This window comes from Aphelocoma coerulescens, chromosome 6, assembly GCF_041296385.1.
Source record: "Aphelocoma coerulescens isolate FSJ_1873_10779 chromosome 6, UR_Acoe_1.0, whole genome shotgun sequence".
Classification (NCBI taxonomy): Eukaryota; Metazoa; Chordata; class Aves; order Passeriformes; family Corvidae; genus Aphelocoma; species Aphelocoma coerulescens.
In genome coordinates this window covers 29,594,359-29,618,327 of record NC_091020.1, presented here as the reverse complement: position 1 = coordinate 29,618,327, position 23,969 = coordinate 29,594,359, and the positions used below count along the sequence as shown (strand labels likewise).

General features: G+C 36.7%; 1 protein-coding gene across 12 annotated transcripts in view; it reads right to left on the bottom strand.

Annotated features, from left to right (window-relative positions):
• The window catches only part of ATRNL1 (attractin like 1), a 440,837-nt gene that overhangs the window by 264,298 nt on the left and 152,570 nt on the right, over positions 1-23,969 (bottom strand). For 9 of the 12 annotated variants that reach the window (XM_069020095.1, XM_069020098.1, XM_069020096.1 and 6 more), the window contains exon 21: positions 15,182-15,234. The exons of 1 other annotated variant lie outside the window; for it this stretch is intronic. In XM_069020095.1, coding sequence (XP_068876196.1) covers positions 15,182-15,234 — 53 coding nt within the window. Of the gene's footprint in view, positions 1-3,432; positions 3,848-13,570; positions 13,655-15,181; positions 15,235-23,969 lie in introns of those variants that run through there. 2 more of the 12 variants (XM_069020104.1, XM_069020105.1) reach the window with 2 other exon arrangements.

The following is a 23,969-nucleotide window of genomic DNA, read 5'->3' as shown; positions in this document are numbered from 1 at the left end:
CACTGGCCATTCTCCAATGGTTCCTCTCACATAGTTTCTTAACACACATTTTTAAAACTGAACAAAATGGCAAAACAGTTTCATACATATGCAGAATTTCTGAGAAATGTCTATTCAATTTAGCTCCAAAAGTTTAAGTTTAGCAAAAGTTCTAAGCCAAGAGTGCTGCAATGTATGTCAGCCAGATGCACAAAGAGAGCATGGAACTAGACCCACCCACCCACAGTCTCATTTTCAGCTAAAACCTAATTATCCAATTTTATAAAAACATTACGTGAGGATCACATGATCTTTACTCAATCAATGACTAAAGTGGTGTTTTTTCACATTTTTTTTCTGATAACTAATAACTTCTATTTTGTGAATAAACTCCTCAAAAACCTAGTGCTGTTCTATTTTTACTTCTTGAAATCACTTCAAGTTGTAAGAACCTCCATCATGATTGCAACTTCAGACTCATCACAGTCTTCCCACACTTTCTATTTAAGGATCTGTCTATTCATGCTGATTCTAAAATTCATAGTCTCACCTCTTCATTGCACAGGCAGTTTGTCTCTCTCCTACTCTTTCTAGTGATTGGTCTCTATTTCCAGCAAGAGTTTGTTGAGAACAGAACTATTCATATTCCTCTCTATCAGTACAAATGCTGCTTTTGAAACCAAGTACCATTATCAAATGCTATAAATCATATTCATTTATGACCAAATGAAATCCTCCTTGTTTTACATCAAAGTTGGGGGCTACCACCAGACCTATTTTCAGTCAGGATAATTATTTTGAACTTTCAGAGCAGCTGCCTGATTCATTCCTCTGTCATCTGTATATAGCAGTCATCCACTGCCTCACTGTCATTGTTATATTGAATATGTTGGTGTCTCAGATTACTTGTCCATTGTGATAAAACAAAAAGGCATTTACTGTAAAGTCTTTACTAAAAACTTGCATTCTGTTATACATAATCAGAGTGCAATGAGCTTCAAAATACCCCAGCACTTGCTATTTATATGCCTTTTTCCATTTCAAGAGCATATGAGAATGAATTTTACATAAGTTCAAAGTCTTTACAAACATACAGCAATGGCAATTCATTGCCTCTTTTACTGCACTTTAGAAAAATGTACTGGGATAAAAAGCCCACAAAAAGACAGAGGGATTAGTGTCATAATCAGAAAATCAGGCAACTAAGTTTTATTTTAAACAGAAATCTTTTATCTTATTAAATTCTCAGCTGCTATTTGGAAAGGTCTAATAAGTTGTCAGCTTTGATCCTAAAGGAGGGCCAGAAAAATCTGACCTGTATTAGAATTTTATTCAGCTAAATTTCACCAATTGTCTCAGCCCACTCTGTATTGACTAAAACTTTCAGTGGATGACAGAAATGCACCATGTTCAGAAGGGTAACCCTTGATTCTCTTACTGAAAATACAAAGACCAAGAAGGTTAATTAAGTGTGGACACATAAGGTTTACAAGGCTAGTTAGGTGAGACACATCTAACCACAACTGTCACAGAAGTGTAGGTATGAAAATGTTATGGTAAACAAGGCTGGACTTGTTGCTGAGATAGAAAAACTGAGGTACAGATAGAGTTACCTGGGGCCTTTTAAGCATGAAATCTCAAGATGATGCTCCTAAAGTTTTTAAACCACAGACCACAGCCAAATATCATTATTTTTTCTAGATATTTCATCAAACCCGTAACTGAAAATGCTGAACCAACTGATGGGTTTACTGTGAACAGCTGCAGACCCTTTTCCAGCTCTGCTCAAGAACATGGTCTATAAACAAAGTGTGGAAAGCAATCATGGCTAGAAAATGATGAGCAAAATATTAGCAAAAGAAGCAGCAACAAAGAAGAATGAGTGCACCAATGAGCAGGTATTTAAACATCAGTTGTAGGAAAAGGTCTAGATGTTTCCAGTGATGGAACATTTCAGAACTCACAGCACAGTATTGTCAACAGTGTGTTACTACTTGATAGTAAGGAGTAGTCAATAAATGTACTTATGTTTTGTCACATTGAACAGTCTTTGTAATCCCTTAACTCTTGTAGCATTCTTGAAGTGTTAGAAGAGGGGAGGAAAAAATACAAACAAAAAACCAAGAAAAAAGAATCTCATTAAAATTATTATGGAAGAAATTCAAATTTCTCTCTCCATGAATTTTTTTTCATAGTGATCTAAATGCATCACCACCTTTGTAATACTCGTATTAATATTACAACTCTAATGTGCAGCAACATTTTTCAATATACCAGCATCAATACTCACTAAACTGATTCTAATTTATTGCTTTCATTATATAGTCTCTACACACTGAAGAGATCTCTGATCTGCTTGTTCTGACAACAGAAGTGGCACATCTAAGAGAAAACAATGTTAAATTATTGTTTGAGCTCATGTATTATTGCCAAAGAGGGATGTTTCTTGTCTATGAAAGTAGTAAATGAAAGCAATCAGATTTTCATGCTATTTTAAATCTTGCTCTTATAACTTTCAGTTTATTGTATAATCCCTAAAAAACTACTTCATTTCCTTATAGAAATAATTTTTGAAAACCTTCCATTTATACATGGATCAATGCTGAAAATATGGGCATGGCAAAAGTATAATTGCAATTTTTAAATTGTTTATGCTTTTACACATGTATATGCTCAAGCTTTGCAATAAATTGGGAAGAGCCAGAAGTTAATCAGACAATAACTTCTGCATCTTTATTAGCAGACCTTTTATCCTGCTTCTCAAATTACCAAACACAGATGTTAACAATTCAAGAAGCAACCTTTTGTTACTCAGGCCTTCCAAGGAGACAGAACAGGCACTTCATAAATTGTCTGTAAATATACACACATAAATAGGTGCTCCTGCAATATCTCAACATTTTCAAAATTCTCTTCCTTCCCTTTTCTCATTATTTAGTTGAACTTTGCTTAAGAAACCCTAAATCTACAGCCCAAATGTCAGAACATACCCCATGTTGCCTGACTCCACATGACTTGTACAAGCTGCACAATGTAACTTGAAGTTGAGATGTTTCCACTTTGCTGTATTCTATCCTGTTTCTCAAACCATGTTAAATTGTTAGTTCTGAGAAGTAAAATCACTCATAGGAAATAAATCCAGACCACTTTCAGGAAAATTGCACTTCATATTGGACAGAAATCATGTCATATACCTCACTGAGCAGTGTCCTCTGTTTTAAAGTCACAAGTTGCAAGAGGTACTTGTACTGTAATAAATGTAATATGCTACATCTCCATGCAAAAAATTTTTGCACTACAACTTTTAAAAAAAGATGTAACACAAGCACTTTTTTCTTCAAAACACCATCAGGTATTTTTAGAGTAAAATTTTAAAAAAAGTTTATTTCAATAATAACATTCTCACTCAACAATAACATTGCTCATGCTAAGAACTGAGTGCTAATTCAGCAAAAAATATTGATGGAATATTAAAATTCCAAATATTCCCAAATGAAATATCTGTAATATTGCCTAATCCATTTTACACAGCCTTTAAAACAGATAGGAGGAAATATCTCAACCCTAGTATAGAATAAAATATAGAGTGAAAAACTCCAGAAAAAATAAACATTCCCCCACTTGCTACAAATTTGATTTATAGGACCAGCAGTCAGGTACATAAAATAATAAACACTTTGGTTAAAATAAGCAAATTGAAATAACAGAGGAAGGAAAAATGGAGCCCCAAAGGCTGTTTTCCCCAACCCCAGTGCAGTCACCCATCCTTCAGAGCAGATTTATTCTTTGCCTCAGAGAGGGAACATTGACCACCACGGCAGGGCTCACTGACTCCTTCCTGAAGGTGACTTGGAAACTCAATTTGCACCTGAAACAGTTGCCAGACATTAAAAGAAATATTATACTTTCCTCGTGTTACTTTTTTCTAAAAACCAGGAAATAAATACAGCAGTGCTTTCATTAATTCATTACTTTTTTTTTTTTTTTTTTGGCCATGAAAAGAAAGTACTGCAAACCAAAATGTGCAAATAGAATAAATCTCTTCTTTTACTGTTCTGGTTTGGGGGAGCTTTTTTCAGATGATCAGCTTAATACAGACCAATTGAGATATTCCATTACTTTTTGCTAGATATCAAGTACAAACTTTTTGACACAGCCTCTCAGAGAACTGAATTAGCATGTAAAAAGGAACAGCAAACTGTAGCAAATACTGACAGTCTGTTTGTTCTTGGTATTTGAAAAGCAGCGATTGTTCATATCATCTACAACTGACCTTCACAGACCAGAGACTGTGGTAGGCAATCCTTGCCAACAGACATGAAGTGACACATTTGCATGATGTAGTCATACACTGCCTTCCTTAGAATGTTTTCATTTTTCTCTCTCCACCATTCATTCTGCTGCTCATTCTAGCAATGACCTCTCCGTGTTCTCTTTCATCAGCCGTTCCTAGCACCAGGAAAGGCTCTAACACTTTAAAACCTGTCTGGCCACATTTTCAAAAACATTTACAGGAGCAGTATGTATTTCTACTCAACAGAAGTAGAAATCTAAAATTCTCATATCATTGATGATAAAAAAAGAAAGTGATATTCTTGCCCTTTTAAGACTTTTCTTCCCACATTTTGCATAGCTTGTCATTTTTACAAAATTATTCTGATGGCCGTGGCATTTCCTTAAGGGGCTAACACAGTAAAGTACATTTATTTCCCCATAACATAAAAAGACAAATCAAATACATATATATTACTTCTTTACCAGTGTATCTTCATACTCTTTGACAGATACATTTTTCAACTTTCCCTTAATGTCTAGTTTGCTATTGTATCTATTTTGTAGCGTACACTGCCGCTTTTTGACCTCACAGTTTGCTCTTGCATTTCATGTCAGCATTAACCTTTATATCAAGTGACTACCAAATTACACTTTGCTGTCAATGGGTTACATTTCTGGAACATATTTTAAAATAATATTCACAATTCAAGCTAAGAAAAAGTGACAATAAATTAATATCAAGGGCTCATAGGCTACTTTGAAATACACTGAAGTGGAGCTGAGTTATCAAGTCAGAAAGTTGAATTTGACAATGTCCACATTTAACCCAGTTTAAGTTCTCCTCAAGTTTATATAATCCAAGGTTTTATCGTCCTCTTGAGATAGAAATGACCCTCAATTTACCTAAATGATCCTACGAGAGTCCCTCAAATACTCTCTAAGGGCTTCACAACACTAATTCTAAAGCTGAAAACACCTCGACTACTCTCTCGACTGTACAAACACGTGCCAGGATTAGGTGGTTCAGGACCCACAGCTGAACAGTGGAACTCATACTACAGGACATCTGCATTAACAGAAGAGGCTCAACTATCCTCCAGTGCTTCATGTTTGCCAGTGGAGAAAAGCACCCCAGCTGACTCCCAGTCAAAGGAACCAACACAAATTCTCTAACACACCACAAGATGCTAACTAAAGTCAGGGTGTGGTTTTTTTCTATTTCAACTGGTTCAAGATTTCACTATAGATCTTCCCTTGAAGTCCCACTGATCAAGAATTCTCTTTTCCCTGGGAAGTCAGCTTGGGAAGCAATGCAACTGCAAAAGCACCACAAGTGTTTTCCCTTCACTGTAGGCAGGTAAAGCAAAGGGACTCTGAGGGATCCTTTCCTCTGGCGTTTGTTTCTTACAGCTCCAGTCTCAAGGAGCTCCAAGGACTCCAAGGTGTCTGAGGAGTGACAGCTCCTGTCTCCTGGGACATATGCAGAAACCACTCACACAGAGCACACTGAATACACAGAACAAGGATTCAGAAAGTATCCATCCCTGTCAACCCAAGCTCAATATACTGACAAAATGAAATGATGTGTATTTGTAGATACTTGCACTGGTTTCCTTCTTGTTTAAAACACTGCTTCACACATGGCCTAAAGTCCTCTGCAAAGGAAAGGATGTCTTCTGAATGAGGTCTCACCCACTCTCGCCTCATCAAGTTCTATAAATACTCATACTTCATACTAATAGCTATTTTTCTGGAATACTATATATTACATTGCAAGAAAAATGTTACAAACATAATACAAAAAATAATTATGGCACCTGTGGAACAGTCCCCTAATTCAGACTTTTATCTGCATGCAATATAAGGTATGTTTTTTCTTCTTCGTAGCAGTTAGAAAGTTAGTTTCTCCAGGGTTAATTGGTTCTATTTCTTTGAGATAGGGGAGCACATTTACATGAGTAATCACTAAATTGACCCTGTCTACTTTGGCAAAAGGTGTTAAATAGTATCTATAGGAGAATGCCAGTCAGTAAATTCACTGATATATAAGCAGAAGCTACCAGAGAAAGCAAATAATCTTCATTTCAAAATTAAATTAGGGCTTTTTAAGCAAAGAAAATCCACAATATTAAAAAAAAAAAATTAAAAAATGAGAAATAAATACATACATGGAAAAATTCTCCATCTCACAGTAAAAGCTGAAAGTGATGGGCAGCAAATCTGTTTTTTTAGCCTGCCCAACAAAGCTGCAAGCCAACCCAGCATCTGGCAAATGAGTACGCAGAGCCTGGGGTGAGATCATAGTACTTTATTAGGAGCTTCAGATTCTTGGTGTGGTTATTGTTTTAATTCTCTGGGAGGCGACAATTGGTTTGTGCAGTTATTTTAGCTCAGGGCAAAGACACTGTTTGTCTGCTGCTCTTTATAAGTTCTGAGTTGGTAGGTTTGCTGAGGCTAATCTTCTCTCAAACTATCCTAGAATTGTCTGATTTAAACTATAATCTGTTCCACTAGACTCTTTAAACATTAAGAAGATTTCACTTTAAATAGAAATTTTTTGTCTAAGTCCATATATTCAAAAGACAATGTCAGTCATTACTGTTACTGTATTTATAAGTAATATAGAGCTTTTTCAGTCGATATCAAAGTCAATCAGTGTTAGATATAATTGGTGGAACTCATTATTTTAAGTCAAGCATGACAGTTGTACAATTACAATATGTATTTAGTTTAAATTAATGTTGTCCCAAAAGGAAACAGGAATTGTTCAAATCAGTAGCGAAGCTGGCAGCTGCTGGTACACATCTCCCAACTCAGCTGAAGCAAACATGTTTTCAAGAGCTAAAATTTATTGTTTATGCCCTTTAAGTTTCAACATAATTTTTAAATATCTGGAAAATCCCTGCTAACAGTTTTACTTATAGTGCTACTTGCTATTTATCTTCTGAAACACTCTCCTTGGAATGTTCTTGAGTTAAATTTTTCTCTAAGTATAACAAGTCTGCCACCTAGTGCTTTATGGCACCTCTACTATACATTTTACTTGACAATTATTTCTTTATAATTTCACTGATAAAAGAGGTCATGTTCTAAGTCCATAAACATGCATGTTTGCCTACACACATTCTGAGTGCTTCAAAATCACACCACATCATCTTGCTGACAGGTTGCATTACACGTTTCAACATCTATTAAGCCATATTTGTATTTTTTGACTAGCACACAACCATCTTGTAGTTGTGTTCTCCTGCTGTGAGATCTGAAAATCTCACAGAAATTGTAAAAGGAAAAACCTGAAAATTATTTTAAGGGGGAAAAAAAAGGGGAAAAAAAAGGAAAAAGCAGTATCACGTCAGTTTAGTATGAGAAACAAAGAAGCCATCGTGGCTGTGGTCCAGTGCAGTTCTGTGCAGTGTCTTTGGTGGGCAGTCCTGACACCCCCAGCACTGAAAACAGGCCCACCTTGGAACAGGCTCAGAGCTACATCCTGCTGAGATCCCCTGCCTGGGACCCAAGGCAACAGCTCTTCACTGGTGGCACCCTACATGGGACACAACAGCTGGAGAATGATGGGGAAAAGCAGCAGAAAGATTCCATTCACAAAATAAATTTCCAAGCAGCCCAAGAAGTGATTTGTGGTCGATCCCAGTGTTCCACTCACAAACTGAGTGCAATCAGAGCCAAGGCTCATTCCAGACCCATCCCACTATGGGGAATTATGAGAGAGAATTGGGTTGTGAGCTGTAAAACCTGCCTGCAGAGGCACATGGCAGCACAAAGGAGCACATGGCAGCACAAAGGAGCACATGGCAGCACACAGAGGCTTCTCTCCACCGGTCCCTGTGGGGAGGAGGTGTCCCAGGGCAGAGCCCTACAGAGAGGAGCCCACCAGGAGCTGACTGAGGGATGAGTGAACAGCAGTGACCACCCCATAGAAGGACACTGAGAAAGGGTGCTGCTCATGTGGCAACACAGGATAGGTCACATAGTGAAGATTACCACATAAGGAAATACTGTGCCTTGGAAAAGTGTATAAAACCAGCTCATTCCTTTGAATAAATGATGCAGATTCCCTGCCAGTCTGGGTTTGTGATTCAATCACTGACATCCTCCATGTGCCCCAAGAACAATTCCTTCCACAGAGGTTGCTTTGTCTGCTTATGTCCACTCTTCTGTGAAGAGGATGATCAAGGTTTCTGAGCCCCTTCATTTTGCCATGTTATCACAAGGCAGCTTGACCACAAAATCAAATTTGGCATAGTATTTAATGAGATTTCTTTTAACAATTTTAATTCTCCTTTTTATTAAGTGATAACATTTGTAACATTTGTAACTTTACTAAAAATTGGCTTATATTAAAACTTTCAGTATGCATAAGCCCAGAAAAAAAAGGGAAAAAAAAATACATTCCAGTAATAAGGAAAACAGGTGGCATGAACTATCAGACCATGTCAATAGGTCTAATAAGCCTAGGCTGCATTCTGACAACATAAATAAGGGTGCATTATCTGATCCTTTTGCTCTGAGACAATATTGGGCTCATATTTCTAAAAAAAAAAAAAAAAAAGGAGTCAGGACTAACAAAGTCTTTAGTCCAAAGACCAGATATGAAAAAATAATTAAAATTCTTAAATTCTTAATTTTTAGCAAGTAAGACAAATTTTAAATACAGCAGCTAAAAGAAATAAGTGCTTGAGGGTTTTTTTCCAGGCACCACATACAATGCATAGCAATATGGGTTAAAAGTTTTAAACTAAAATACGAATTTACTACAACAAATTGTATGGAGAATAGGTAAGGACTAGCACTTTTCTTTATTTTTCCCTTTTTGAAATCCTGGTGTGTCAGCAGCAGTGGGGCTAATACAGCTTCAGGACTGGACTAGAATCCTTACGAGGCTCTTCAGCCAGAAGCAAAATTTGCTTCTTTGTCCCCAGCTCCCTGCACAGACACCAGATATTATCTTGAGAATTTTTACTGAATGTACATTTCATAGTTTCTCACCAATTTTGCACATGAAAGTATCATTCTTCATCTTTGTGAGCTGCTGACATACTGAGGGAATTGCTTATTGCTATCCTGTCTGTATTTATACCAAGGAAAGAAGCAACAATCTTATAAGCTATAATGATTTTATGGCTCAGAGTTTAGAATGGCATAGCAAAGCCATAAACCAATTATTCAGGTCAATCCCAAAAAAGTCTTTGCAAAATGTTTAGTAGATCACAGATTTTTTTCCTGTGGTTTACTTTAAGTAGAAAAAGAGCAACTAATAAAATTTAGCCATTAAGAATTAAAAAAAAAAAAAAAAAAAAAGGAAACAGACCAACAAAAAAACTATGACTATTGCTTTCCTGCAAGTAATAATGTTGGGGTTTTTTTCATACACAGCAACTAAACTTTGCAAATTGTTCTTTGGCTTTGTATTTCCTCCCTATATGTCCAGGAGCTTGACTAAAAAACTCAGAGGTGCCAGTGTAAAGTGTACTCCTGACCCCTAAGGCTTCTGCAGATGGGCCCACCACCTTCCTTCCTTGCATGCTTCATCCCAGAGGAACATTTGAGAGTGGCTGATCAGTCACTACGTGAAGCCATCCACAAATAACATTCCATAAAACACTGAGGTAAGAGAAAAATTAGGAAGAGCTCTGGAAGGAAACACCTAGAAAACAGTTAAAATAAAATGTGTCCATTCTTTCAACCTTTTTATATACAGATATTCAGGCCTTGTCTTTTTTAAAGGCTGTAAATCCAACAAATATCTGGATCAGAGGCATATGATCAATAAATAGGTTTTAATTCCACAGAAAGCCGCAAGTCATTCAGTCCCTCCCCGGTTTAATTCTCTTCACAAATGACCCAACCCTCATGACCTCTTAAGTTTTGGTTTCTCTAATCCTTCTCAAAGGTCAGGTTCTAATCTCTAAAAGCAGGCCTGCTCTGCAGCAAGGGAAACTCCAGAGTGTTACACTGGATCTAAAATGCATATATATGTATATACATATACAAACATACATATATATAATGCAAAAGGCAAGCTTCACCTGATTTTTCTTTGAGTTCACAGATAGTCACAGGCCCACAAAACTGTCTGTCCAGCCCAAAGATGGAGCACTAGATTAATTAAAGTTGTTCATTTTTTGCAATTTTATTGCATTGTAACCACATTCTGGCTGTGCATTGCTGAGGAAATCTTCTGGAATTCCTGAAAGTTTCCCACTCTAGAGTGTGATGTCCTGTAACTCACTATTGCTGCCTTTTTTAAAAGAGCAACCAATCTGCAGGAAAAAATGGAGAAGCTATTTGTTCCCTCTCTTCACTGTTAATGGTGGTACCCAGAAATAATCAAAAATGCTTCTAAACATTTTTTTTTTTTTTGATGATGAAAGGGAAGAAAAAACTAAGGTTTGTAAATCCATGAGCATTTTCTCAACTTCATTGTCTTAGCTAGGAATTTCCTTAGTGGACAAATGGGCAAATCTTGAGTGCTCAGCTTATGGAAATTCTAACTGTATGCAGGCAAACAATGTGATTTACACTCACTGGACTGATTTGTTGTAAGCTTTCATGCTTCTGCATGTAGCAGTATTAGAATCAGATGTACTTCTTGTTTGATATGTTGCACTGGAACTCAAAATAATGTACATAAGCCAGACATTTTGGGAAGTTTTTGACCTTAGAAATATGGCTATCTAAGAGAGGTTTATTATGGAAAGTATCACATCCTCTCAAAACAACTGATGTTTAGCAAGCCTATAATTCAAACCTTCTATTGTAACACATCATGAATTGTAAATTTAAACTTTCATTTTCTCTGGAACCCTGGATTAACCACTTCTCCATTTATGATTTAAAGCTTTGTATCTGCATACAACCCAAGTGAAGATCACAGAAGTGGCATTTGTCCCAGTGATTCCTCCCAATCTGTCTAAAACCATCTGGTTTTCCTGCGTGTTCCCTTGCACCCAGGAGCTCTGATTCTGACAGCAATGTATCCCTAATGCTGATGTGTGAAGAGCTAATCCAGCCATTTGGATGCACACTTTGCTATCGAGGTGTCACTGCCATACATCACGCTGGCCCAGACACCAAGGAGCAAAAACAACAGCCAATACAAATGCATCATGACAAAATGTTATATTTATGGTTTGTGTACATGCATAAGTCAGCTGCACAACCATCTCTGGCCTCCACTCAGGATTCATTTATATGGATTGAATCAGCTTCCAATCATTCACAGCAAGATTGGCTCCCAACAGAAAGGCCTAGGGATAGAGTCTTCCTACCAGAAATATAGAGAAGCAATCTTGCCCTCAGCTAACAAAGGTATTTACATGGGCAAACAAAACTGTAGCTTCTAAAATCACAAAGCTTTCTTTTTCATTAATGTTGTTTTTATTATGTATAAGAAATCTTTCATAAGAGTGCTTCTGATTTTCTGAAGCAACAGCACATTAAACACTTTTAGTTCAAGAAATCCTTCCTCTCATGAAGTTCTAAGCTGCAAATTGTTGGATGTAAAGAGAGAATCACCACTGTATGTTTGTCCATTTGCTAGACTCTTCCCCTGGCATTCAGCCACTACTGACAACAGGGTGCTAGAACAGGTAGATCATCATGCAGCTGCTCAAACATTCTTATACATTTAGTACTTTTCTACTTTCTATATCTATGAGCCTTGTTCTTATTTTCCTACTCTCAAAGAAGTTGTGTGTTTTTTCAATAACACAATTCAGTCACACAATGATATTAAAATAATTTTTAAAAATCCATGTACTATGCTTTTCACACAATCTGGATAATACACTACAGCATGCCACATTGCACATTTCTTACTCTATTTCTATTAAGTTTTCATAATTTAAAGCAGAAAAACTACTCCTGTACCATGTTTGGCAATGCCATATGAGAATGAAATCTGATGCTTAACACACTCTTCCTCTGATCTCTAGGATTTGATGGCTTTACTGCTCTCTCTGTTTATCCTTTTGGCATAGTATCTGTATTTAGATTAAGTCCTTGCAATGTTTCAGTGTGTTACCTCCTATATAAATCTCATTCTTTTCGATCATGCCAGACCCATCTGTAATCTTCCTGGGTTTTTATCTGTGCTCAGATCTCTTCAATCACACCATCCATGTGCAGCATTAATATGGCTTACTCTCCTACATCACTACGAAAGCAAACAAATAAGGAGGAGACTAAAACAACCCCTGCTCTCCCAGTGGCAAGCTCTGTTTTCATTTACTCTCTTAAACAGTCTGTTGATGTCAATACCAGTCCCTACACCAACACCAGACTGTTCCCCCTTCCTAGGCTTGAGGATGGCCATGACAGGCAAGAGGAAGCAGAGGACTAGGCAAGAACTAGGTAAGGTGGGTAGAGAGCTGAAGGAGATGAAACCAGCTGAACTTCTATAGAGCAGTGAATATTCACAATATCACAAGTTGGAGGAAGTTCCTTTAAGGCAGCAAGCATTCCTCAATCCACATCCTGCTGCTAAAGAGAAATTGAGGTCATCCAGTATCACACAAAATTTATCCAGACATTCCAATTTAGGGCATTGTTTACACAAGTGGAAAAAAAAGAGGCAGAATTTAAGTGCTTAAAACTGGTCATTTTGAACAAGGCTAAATTCAAGCATGTGACTAAAAGTTTCCCTGAAGAAGACCCTAATCATACAGCAAATTATTATCTGTATTCACTGATTTTGATTCTAAGTTATAGAAATCGATGTCTCTAGAATTTTTATTTCTCACAATCTTACACTGCTCATAAGTACATAACATTTATTTTTCCCCTCTCCAGGGCAACAATATTCATGTGTTGTAAAAAAAAAGAAGAGTCTTCACTCCAAGGAAAAGTAAAGTGACAATGTTAAGTGTCTAAAGAGGAAGTTTCTTAATGAGGAGTGAAATAAGCACAGAAAACATACCATCCAAATGCCTGTCTTGTACAAAACTGAAACATGGTACAGCCATATTTTAGAATCCTTATATAGATAAGAAATTGGAGCATCTCTTCATGATGTATATATATTTTTAATACATGATTTAGCAGGAAATGGACTGTGCTGGTAAGAAATTGTCATTGAAATCTTAGGTCAGTCAGTTATCCACAGTTTAACAGATTATTTCCCATTATGATGTGGAAATAAAGATTTCCATTATTTTTTATTAGTGCAAGCTCCCTATTACTACAATAAAATAACTCTGAGAATTGTTTATATGTGATACTTTAATTGACTGTAAGTATTAAAAGAAAATTTATCATTTCAAAACAACAAGATCTTTAAAATATTTTGAAATCTGACAGAAGACAAATAACAGTAGTGAGTTAAAGGTGAAAGGGCATCTTGAATATAGCACAATTTGTCTCCAACATGATTTATAGACTCAGCCTGAAACATGATAGCAAAAAAATAAGGTTTTTCATGGAGGTGCCTGAGGTCTACAAATCTCATTACTGTCATTTCTTTTCAATCTCTTAAATTTAATAACATTTATTTTTAAAGGACAAAACAAACATTGACACACATATCCAAAACAGCCTATATTGCACTGTCTTCAAAGTAGGAACTTCTCATGTACTCACTCTAAACCTTAAAAAAGTATTTACTTAATTATTATAGACTTACAAAACTTTATTCTTCTAAATACTGATATTTCTGTTTTAAAGTAAGACACTTTTCTTATGCAAAAAAAAAACCAACAAATGGAACTGAATTTATTGATCAAGAGCAACTTTAAGACACAGTTTTAGGAGTATTTTCAACTTGGTCTACAACATTTAAAATTTATGTTCCAGCTTGAAGTATTACATTTGAACTTATGTTGTCTGAGAGAAAAAAATAAAAAATCCCACACCAACATTTTTTAATAGCTGGCAAGGGAATAAATGTTTTAGGCCTAGAGATATGTCACTATCTGTAATATAGTAAGTAATTTACTATTTTGTTCTGTAAAACATACCTTGCAGATGCAAACCATTTAATGTAAGAAAGACAGATTAGCAAAGAAAATAAACATTCCTTTATTAGGTAAATGATGCCTTAAAGAGACTCTAAAATAAAGCTTTTGTGTATGTTGTAAAATGAAATGCTAAGAAACAAGGCCAAAAATCAGAAGAGATGTTATAAGTTATGTTCAGACATATGTCCTTATGTATAAATGCAAGTCTGATGTAGGGATGATGTTAGAAGCAACAGACAAATGGATCCAATTGTCTGACAAAGAGCAGGTACTTGCAAAAGTCACAGAAGTTAAAACAGTGTTCTCCAACATCCCATCTGTTTTTATGATGATTAAAATTACTATTGAACTTGATATTGGCATAGTAAAATTGGCACAGCTCACTAAGGGATTTCTACACATGGGTAATAAGCATTCTCATCCCTTCAGGTCCTTCACTATTACTATCAAAACTGCAACACTTCAGAGTAAATTTGCCAGAGGCACCTTTTCTACAACATTAAGAACATGGAGACAACACACAGCCTCCTTTTATGATACTGTGGAGAGCAGCTGTGTCTCACGTCCCTGGGAGGCAGACTGGCTAAACCACTCAGAATGTCCCAGGGAATAGTGCTGTTTATACTGTTTGCATTTCTCCACCACAAATTCTGTCTTTAAAGCATTGACACAATTACTATTCCTTTCATTCACATATGATGAGATACAGAGAATAACCCCATGGCTTGGTCAGTCCCTCTAAGCTACATGTAAGGAATCAACTTCCAGTAGACTTTGTGTTCTTGTGGACAAAGTAAGAGAAGCCCAGCGGGGCATTTTATTTTTCAGTCAAAATATCAATGTGCCTAATTTTTGAAAATCTCCAGAAACTTATTTTGTTTTTCCAAGGAAATGAAATCATCATATCATATGTAATCAACATTTCAGTATGCAGCATTAAAAATACAAGTACTCACAGTAGCATGTTCCCCTAAGTGGATTTCCAAGATACCTATTTTCAGAGTCACAGCTGCAGGGGGGAAAAAAAAGACAAAACCAAACATTCCCATTAAACACAGTATAGTTTTAATAAAAATGAAGCTAGAATATTTATTCAAATAGCATGAATTTCAGTACTAGCAACACAAATACATGCAAATAAGAAGTATTTATTATAGTTCTTAATGAGGGTGTGCTACTTTGTGGAGACACCTCTCTGTCATATAAGAAACCCAGAGTGACCAGACTCTTCAATAAAGAACTTCAGTCACCTGCCTGAAGTCAGTGCTTGCTGTAGGACTGAGGGCAGAAATTCTGGTCTCTCTGCACTCATGAGCAAAGGAGGGCCAGGCAGTGACCCCGAAAACTGATCTCCTTATCCCTGTCCCCTCAGCCACAGCTGATTCCCTCTTCTGGTTTTGATCTGGCCCTCCCCAAGCCAACAGCTGAGCACCCATGAGAGGGATAACTGACTGCAGAAGGTGTTCCCAAGGATGTCCCCCCCAACAAGCACAGCCCTGAAACACTACTAACTCTTCAGATGAACTCAAAAAGAACTCAAAAACAACAACGGGAAAAAAAACCAAACACCCAAAGCAAAAACAAACTCCAAAAGCATCCTTAAACATAAAATAATTATCACATTTGCACAGCTCCACAGAGGGGAACCAGAGCTGTGCTGTTTGTTCTAGAGAGGCTTCTCCTAAGCTGTGCAGCTGCAGCCAGGCTATTGGCAACTGGCTCCAGAGCCAGGAATTGCAGCCGGAGCTGCAGCACAGCAGCGTCTCAGCTCCTTAACTTCCATGAACTTCAGAGGCAATTGCTCCTCTTCACTGACCACCCAGGGCACCAGGGGAAATTTAAACTGAATGTGATGTACTGATGCTGCTGACAAGACGTGTACATGATAGGAGCTGGAGAAATAGCTTTCTTATTGATAAAATATATAGCTATTTTCAGAGAGATAAAATATCCTACAGAAATTCAGTTCAAATTCAGTTATATAGCATTACTCTAAAAATGCCAAATACCTTAATAGAAAATGATTCATTTGCTTCAGGTTTCCTTGGCTATTTCATGGAATCTCCAGCAAGATTAGAGTTTTCTCTTAAATATACAGAAAGATTCACAAAAACAAAGAGAAAGCTAATCACTGCCTATTAAATTTCATATAAATATTTTCCCAGAGGTAATCTGAATCATTTAATATCTTGGACTATCTTTTCATTACTTTATTCTAACAAACTTGATTTGGAAGGAGATATTTTTGATTTTATTTGTGAGTACCATTAAAAATACCTTCTAACTTGGATGGCATATCATTTAACAAGTTTCAGACTTTAAAATATTTTAATTTTTGTATTTCTGCTGGTTTCCTCAACATTTTCTAACTGGTGATTCCTAACATGCTCATTTTTATTAAAAAATTAGCAGAGAATCTCCTTGACCCTTTGTTACAATACCATAAAGAAAATAATCAGCACTGGCAATAAAATGAGAGAGCAGAAAAAATATGTTTTGGACTCTGCCCTTGCACACTCCTGATCCCACATTAGCATGAGAACTCTTTGCAGGGTCAACTATACTGAAATTCAACACTTTTTTAATATAATAATTTTAATAAATAATCTCCAAGAAAACAAATCACCCTATGCCTCAAGTCTAGCTGCAGAACACAATTTGTGGTCTTGTTCACAAAGACTCTCTGGCCCTACAGTCCTTTCCACACAATTTAGAAGACAGTCTGATCCTGAAGTAACTCTCTTGCATGTACTTGGAAGGGAGAAAACCTCTCAAGTAATAACACTGGTCTGCCTGACATGGGATTTTTCTAAACATCACAAAACACTAACAAAATTCCTCAAAGAACAGTTTGTCCTGAAACAATAAAAAATATATTCATGTCTGAAAGGGCCTTTAGGTTTGGAATTCTGAAGGAGAGCTAAGACAAAAGGACCATTTTCAAATCACGGGTTTAAAAGAATTCCCTTTTCTTGTATGTAAGATTGCCACATAAATGAGACAAATTATAATAACATGATAGAGGTTATTGTAAGAGGAATATTTTTCTCTTGAATTGTTTCAAATGCAAAGTAGATTAAATGTAGTATTTAGAATATGCTGGGGTTTTATACCTGAAGGAAAAAACAATATAAAAAATAAATCTGTATTTAGAGTCTGAGGATGAAGGCAAGACATGGTATGACATGGAAGAGCAATATCCAACTCCCATTAACAATAAGCTGTACAACTTTCCACAGAGAGAAAATAAACAAATTGCACTGTGAACTCTTGCCCAGTCACAGCACTCACCAGTGGTGCTTTGACCCTGAGATGAAAAGCCCTTTTTTTTTTAGATCTTGAAAATCTTAATGAAAAAAAGACAGTTGTTTCCATACAGCTTCCCTTCTCCATTCAGCTGCCCTTCTAATCAGATGCAACCATCTCCTGTGGATCAATAAGTACCAGAACCCAGGGATTTCCAGCACCACATATACCTTTCTGGCATTTTATTTCTATTTTTATCACAGAAAAAAACCTAAACATGAATACATGAAATAAAAATATCTATAAGCTCCATTTAACATGTCACAGGCTTCACAACTTACAAGAACATACAAAAGAATGGTTAATACAAAAATTACTAGGTTCTAAATATTCTGCAACAAGTATTCATAAGTATTCATTCAAATCCAAATAATTACTAATTCCCTAACAACTACAGAAGTGACCTTCAAATATCTTGAAAAGAAAATGGCAATGCAATTTTACAGCCGTCTCAGTTGTTTCAGCATCGTGTGTGATGCAATGATAAAATATGTGTAACAGAAAAAGAACAGTGAATTACACCACTGCAAAGTATTTTGATGTGTTCTCATAAATAGTAAATACTCTCTGTGTTGGGAGCCTCATGGAAGTACTGAAGGAGGAGGTGATTTTGGGCAGGAGAGAGCCCCGTGCCAGCCTGTGCTGGCCCTGGTGGGTGTTATCCCAGAGAAGCTCCCAGCCTGTCGGGAGCAGACACACGGCTCTGTCTGAGCACAGGATAAAAGGCACCACTGGATGGGAGGAGGAGGGAGCTCTCCACGGACAGCACCTGTACAGCAGAAAGGCAAAATCCTTGCTGTGTCCATGCAGTGCTGCAGGCACAGAAGAACCCCAGTAACTGAAGGGGCATGAGATTTACCTGTTCTCTGTGTTCTTTTAATGCTACCTCATTAAAACAGCTGGCTTATTATGCCATTTGTTTCCAGGCCTTTCATGCAGGCCACTTTCATAATGTATATCAGGAATAACAGGAGGTGGAGTTCTTACTAGTTAGGGAAGTCTGTTTTAATTTGAATGGAAGATAGTACTTAAACACTTGGTTTTCAGTGGATGGAAAAAATGAAACTAATAGGATTAAGAGTATATCTGAAATTATTCACACGAGCATGTATGCTGGGTTTCGATTAAATTTAGTTTTGTCTTTTAATCCTCTCCTATTTTATTAGCATACATATTGCTCTGCATTAGTCACTGATTATGGTTCCAATTACAAAATTTCCTATTCGCTGAATTGTTTCCTTATGAGCTTTATCCATTGTAGTAATTTTTGTACCTTTTCCAAAAGCCAGCACACATTGGACCATATGTGAAGCATAATATATGCCTCATATCTGAGAAATGGAAGCTATGCTCATTATTTTATGTGCCATAGGGCCATGATCATTTGCTTTAAGTGGTTGTAATGAATGAGCAGTTCCACTCTGGCAGGACTCCAAAGACACAGCTCCCATTTACAAGGACAAATGGAGGAAGGCTCCTATTAGGTTACATACAAGTTCTATGGTTTGTTCCAATACAAAAGTATTCAATTCATCAAGCTCACTGACCTTTGCATGGCCTGCTATTAGCACTTATTTCCCAAACTCTCCCTCAATTATCCTTTCAAAACGGAACCATTTTCTTTCACTTTCTTTTTATCTCCCCAGATTTTCTGGAAGTTCAAAATAGAAGTCATCGACAAATGCATTAAAAAATAATTTTTCTCACATTTTTCATGACCAAGTGAATGATAATTTCTCAGTTTCTCTTTAAATACAGTAAATGCATGTAAATGAGTACATGTTTACAGTAAGATTGCCAGATTTGGGTTTTTTCCTAATGAACAAAAGGCTTCTTTGTAAGACAGAGTTTACAAACAGCCTTTTGTTGAAGCTTAGCAAAGTGTATGGTCCTGTGCTCTGTACCTTGCAGGCTTAAGAAAGCCAAGGAACTGACAGCAGGGGAACACATACATGCCTAAGTTTATTGCTCTTACTGGTATGTCCCTTAAGGAAGGACATACCTTCAAGCTTCTCACCTGAGTAAAACTGTCAATATAACACCAACCTAGATCAACAGCTTTCTAGACAAGTGATTTGGTCACTTGGAAACCTTCCTATAACAGTTCATTTAACCTTTAATGCTGAAGGCAGAAGTTTCCACAGTTCTGCCACTGCCACTAATTGGTAAATCTTTCCTTTCATATAAAAGCGAAGCAAAAACAGAGGAACAGGGGAAAACTAACCTAAGTACAGCCAGACTTTCCTTTAGCTGAGTGTGTTTTTAATACCAAATTCTCAGGGAAGGCCACTCTAACAGACAATATTCTTTTAGTCAACTGGTTCCCTGCTGACACAGTTTTATCTTGTTCTGGCCCAGACCAAGGCTTGTCAACTATACAGTTATAGCATATTATATAATATAGATATTTATGACCCTTACCTCATATTTTGTCCTTGCAAATTAACAGATCACTTCCACAGTGTCAGGGGAAGAGCCGTCACCTGTCTGATCTACAGCTGGTCATAAACAGTCCTGGGATTTTGCCCAGGTTCCCAGAGTTGTATCTGCAAGAGGTTCCCAATAAATTGAGACTAATGCTCTGCTTTAGCAGGGTACCCCTGGTCCCTGACTGTTGACTTGTCCCAGCTTTTGAATGAGTCAGAACAGTTTCCAGGACTACTGCTCAACTCTGTTCTAGCCTTTACTCCTCATGCTGCTCCCTTTCTAACCAGTGGTCCTGGTGCGGCTGTCCTCCATCACTGATTCCTGCTTCTGATCCCTTTGCCCCCAGTTCCTGATCTTGCACAACAGGTTCCTGGTTTTATTCTACTTTCCTGGTTCCAGACTGATAAGATGCTATGGGGGTTTAGAATACTGGAATACTATTTAACATAACAAAATCTGGTTATTTGGGACACCTTGCAACAGAAGTTCAAACAGTGTTTGTAAGGCTGTATCTAAGACTCCTCAAGTCCCATGGTAAACCCTGTGGCATCCTAAGTGGATATGAAGAATTACTCCATACTACTGTATATTACTACATCCTCAGCATTAAAAATATGTCCATGCTGCTGACTGCAGCTTTTGCAGATAATTAAGAGACAGTTGATGAGCACTTAGTTCAGATTCACATGCAGGTTTTTATGCTGCCTGTTGGTTATCCCTTCCTGAAAGTCATGCAAGATATCCTACTCTTACAGTACATTTCCAGCAATGAGAAAATAAGCTGAGGTATGTGCTTAACTGCAGTCAGTAAGTGTAACTGGCTGTAATTCATAACATTTTGGAAGTGATGCCATAGAAACTGCTCAAGAGTGGTGACTCGTGGGTGAAAGCAATAACCCAAGAACAGCTGGGGTTGGTAACTGGGCCAGAGCAGTGAGTGACTGATACCCGAAAGCCCAATTCACACTTAGACCTCGTCAAGACTTAGGTCTTGGCTTAGACCTGCTTGGTATCCATAACTTTGTCACAGAAATGCCCAAGAACAACCACATCTTCTGACCATCCACAACAGACATGGTCAGCAGCAAGAAAAGTGAGTGACTTCACAACCAGCAGCTACAACGCAGCAGCCAGGCTCATGTTTTGGGAGCTCAAGCATGTTTAAAAGACTCAAAAACAGCATCATCCTTCCACAGAAGTGCAAAGATTTAGATGCAATAGTTGAGCTCAGATGACATATTTAATGAAAAATAGGTATTGTCAGCACTGTTAATGACTGTTTTGTGATTTTCAGAGAATAGGCTCAATTGCTAATTATTACTGCATTTTTTTATCCTGCCATATAATCTTTATTTTGCTGAAGTGAAATATGTGAAACATACAAACTTTTAGTCTATAAATGCAAATTTATCTCTCTTACAGATAAAGGTCTGCTTCTTGACTGCATTGACATTGTACTCTGTACTATATTGTCCCAATGCTATCCATTAATACTGCAGTATGTGAACAGACGTCTCAGATCTTTGGTTCTAATGTAAAAATTGGACACTTTCACTTCTCACACTGCCAAGATCCTTCCAGTCATGAGGAACTTCAGATATAAAGAATTATCAGCCTACCTCTTAAGATAATGATAACCTAAAAGGGTAAAAGGTACTAGGATTTATGTTTCCAGTTAGAACTTTTTAATAATGTGGGGAAATGATTTATTTGTTTTTTTCTTGTAAGTGCATATAACGATGTCTTGAGACAATGTTTTTTCTGTAGATTAATTTGTCTCCTCCTTATATAATTCATGAAAAAGGCCTAGGCCAGCAATACTTTTTTTTTCTTTTAATCTAGGCTGATCTCACCAAAAGAAAAAAGTAAAACATTCTAGCTTCATAAGCAAGATTTCTGTTTCCAGACTCCTCATGCTATTCAAATACTTCTTCCCTGCAAGGTCAAGAATAATTACTATCATAGAGCTCTTGTATACTCTTTGAAGTAATAATATTTCAAATCACAAAATCCATTGCACTCCAGAACAAAATAAACTTTCAAACAGGTGTCACTTATCATATAATTATATAATTAAGAGAGAAAAAGGTTAAGAAATAAAATAAGATTTTTCTAATAAGTTCTGGATGCTATTTACTTCCTCTATACAAGAATAAAATCACCTACAGCCATCATTTGGAACTAGCTGGATAACTCCCTGTTAATAATTAAGGCACTAAATGAATTTTATATGCAAAAGATTTGATGCTGCTTACTCTGAAAAAGAAAAATCTCATGTCCATGGCCTTACCCTTTACCTCTGGCACTCTCCTTTCTCTACAAATGGCCATGTTTTTGGCCTGAATATTCACAAACCTGAATATATGCTTGCAAAAGCAAACTTCCTTCTTATTCATCACTGCTCTTTCAAAGGCAGGGGAGAGATACACACACACTTCTTCTCTCACATTTTGACCTACATCGGATATTTCAGACATTACTTGAGCCCTTAGAAAGTAAATGTTAGAGTATCCCATAGCTCAAAGGAACAGCCCATGTTTACACTGAACTGAACCACAACTCCAAGAAATATTAGCATAGTTTCTCAAGTAGTTCTTTCCTTTTAGAGAGAAGAATTAGATAAGAAGCAATGGTAAAATAACCATGAAAACTTATTACTGCTTAAACTGAAATGCAGCTCCTCCTAAACTTTTACTCTGCAAAAATCAGTGAACACTTCACACAACTCACATTTCATTCTTTTAAAAGATAAATATTGATGAAATGTGTTAGAAATTAATTTAATATCAGCAATAGAATATTCATAGAATCATAGAATGGTTTGGATTGGAAGGGATCCTTAAGACCACATGAAATAAATATATGGAAGTCACTGTATGCTGGAACAGGTCACCCAGAGAGGCTGTGGAGTCTCCCTCACTGGAGATACTCCAGAACCATCTGGACACAATCTGTGCCACGTGCTCTGGGATGGCTCTGACCCATTCTGTGATTCTGTGGTCAGCTATTCACTGCTTGTGATGTTCTGGCACTTTCCAAGAGTGTTTGTATATTGCTGTTATTTAGAAACCATTTCTCAAAAAGAGCAGGAGAAGCCCCACTTCAGAGCATTAAATATTTTAAGAGGCCCTGACAGTCAGAGCAAATGCACTGTAAATGGCTTCATCAAGTAGACCACATGAAAAAGAAATTTATATACACACACTAAATCCCAAGTGGTTTACTGCATTTTCATTAGTCATTACTGAATTGTAAAATTTTACTATTACTAAGTGTGTTTGTGGTAAGTATATTTAACTATTAAACAGTTTATGGCTTTTTTTTTTTAATGTGCATTATAATATGATTCATTTATTATTGTTGAATTTAATCTATGGTTTATAATATGACTATTTTATTACTGTTGAATTTAATGCATGGTCAGTCTCTGAGGGAAATTATTGCAAAGAACTACTCAGTTAAAGAACTACTCAGTTAAAATCTCAACGCAGAAAGTTCAATGCTATGGTATTACAGAGTGCTATAGAGTTCTCATCTGTCTACATTTCATCTTCCTTGCATTCATTTTACTTTGTTTTCAAGATTCTGGGATGGGTTTTGTTTGTTTGGTTGGTTTTGTTGTGTTGGGGATTTTTAACAAAATCACTATATAAGACTATCATTTTGAGGCAATTTAAGAAAAAGGCAATTTCAGAAATATGTATTTCAGGATGCCATACAGACACTATAATTTCCAGAAAATGGTACAAAGACAGGCAAGTTACTTTTTTGTCTTTCTACTTCAAATAACATATGGTAACTTTGGTCATTTTCTTGTCATTTAAGACTACAATTTATCACAATATGGCAATTAATATTCCCAAAAATAAGGGAAATTCTGACTAAGCCAAGACAAAAATAACAATTCAGAAGCAAAGCACATCACACATTTTGGAGTGGAGATTGTAGCTCAGCAATGGCCAAATGCTGCTTATATATGGATGCTCAAGAATACTAAATGAAAATGAAGAC